The sequence below is a fragment of the Alexandromys fortis genome, unplaced genomic scaffold (assembly GCF_014885135.2).
Source record: "Alexandromys fortis isolate MF-2015 unplaced genomic scaffold, M_Fortis_MF-2015_v1.1 scaffold_72, whole genome shotgun sequence".
NCBI lineage: Eukaryota > Metazoa > Chordata > Mammalia > Rodentia > Cricetidae > Alexandromys > Alexandromys fortis.
In genome coordinates this window covers 2,115,901-2,117,061 of record NW_026067969.1, presented here as the reverse complement: position 1 = coordinate 2,117,061, position 1,161 = coordinate 2,115,901, and the positions used below count along the sequence as shown (strand labels likewise).

Below are 1,161 nucleotides of genomic sequence, written 5' to 3'. Positions count from 1 at the left end.
AGGAGGAGGAGGAGGAGGAGGAGGAGAAGAAAAGGAGGAGGAGGAAGAAGAGGAGGAAGAGAAAGAAGGAAAAGAAAAAAATTAAACTTCCTGTATCATCTACAAATACATTTATTCCCAGGATGAAAAACTACCTATTCCCAAATGAAACAAAACTGAGCAGAGGCAATGGTCACAGGTTGTTGATCTACCAGCTGGGCTAAACAGGAGCTAAGCACCTCTGAGGCCTGCAGGCTGTGAGTCTCCATGCTCTCCTTCCTATTCCTAAGGGCACTGGCCATCTGTCAAGCCTCCCAGAAGAGGAAGGCACATGCCTGAATAAGGATGCCCAAGCCCTCAGGTAACTGCATGACAGCATTTCTCCCATGTTCTGCAAGCTCCTGCTACATCTCACTGAGAAGGAGCTTAGAGACACAGTGGGAGCTGAGGGTGGCAACTCAGGGGCTCAGTGTAGGGTAAGACAAGTGGTACTGGGCCTGCTAGACCCTGAAGTGGGGGTAGATGGGGACACTTCATAAATCTCTCTCAAATATTCCCAGTTCCACACAGCCTGGAGTGACCCTGGATATAAGCCTGGCCTCTCCAACAGGAATTCAGCTATCTGTTCCTGATTGCCTGATGGTTCTTGGGCACAGCCACATATCTCAGCTTCTTCATGACGGAGGGCCAGCCCAGCAGCTTCTGGTCCCACACATACTCTGGGGACAGCACCTTTGTAGGCTTGTGGTACAGCAGGTACTTGTTCAGATAGCTCTCATCATGCCAGACGGCCTCGATGCCATTGGCCTTGTCCTCCACCATAGCCTGATGGCAGGCCTTGGTGAGACGGTGTACCTCCACCACTGACCCCCCAAAGAAGCCTCCTGCATAGTAAAAGTCACCCTCGTCCCGGGGAATGTAGGCCTGGGACTTCGGCCGGCGCTCATAGGTAAAGGCCTCTCGGCTGCTTCTGTAGAAGCCAGGATGCAGGGTACCGAAGAGTGCTGAGAGAATCTCCACACCCACGTGGTCTTGGAACTTCATGTCCACATCTGCACACACCAGGTAGTCCACCTCCTGCAGAAAGCGCCGCTCGGAGAAGTGGCTGATCATCTCCATCCTGTGCATGGACACATCCTGCCAGCGGGAGTAGTTGCGCACGGTCAGCACCACCAGCTTCCG

At 53.1% G+C, this 1,161-nt stretch overlaps 1 protein-coding gene across 1 annotated transcript in view; it reads right to left on the bottom strand.

Moving 5' to 3' along the window:
* Positions 1–459: 459 nt before the first annotated feature.
* The window catches only part of LOC126509336 (histo-blood group ABO system transferase 1-like), a 20,011-nt gene continuing 19,309 nt past the window's right edge, over positions 460–1,161 (bottom strand). Inside the window, exon 3 of the mRNA XM_050155177.1 lies at positions 460–1,155. Coding sequence (XP_050011134.1) covers positions 598–1,155 — 558 coding nt within the window. The 3' untranslated portion in view covers positions 460–597. The remainder of the gene's footprint in view (positions 1,156–1,161) is intronic.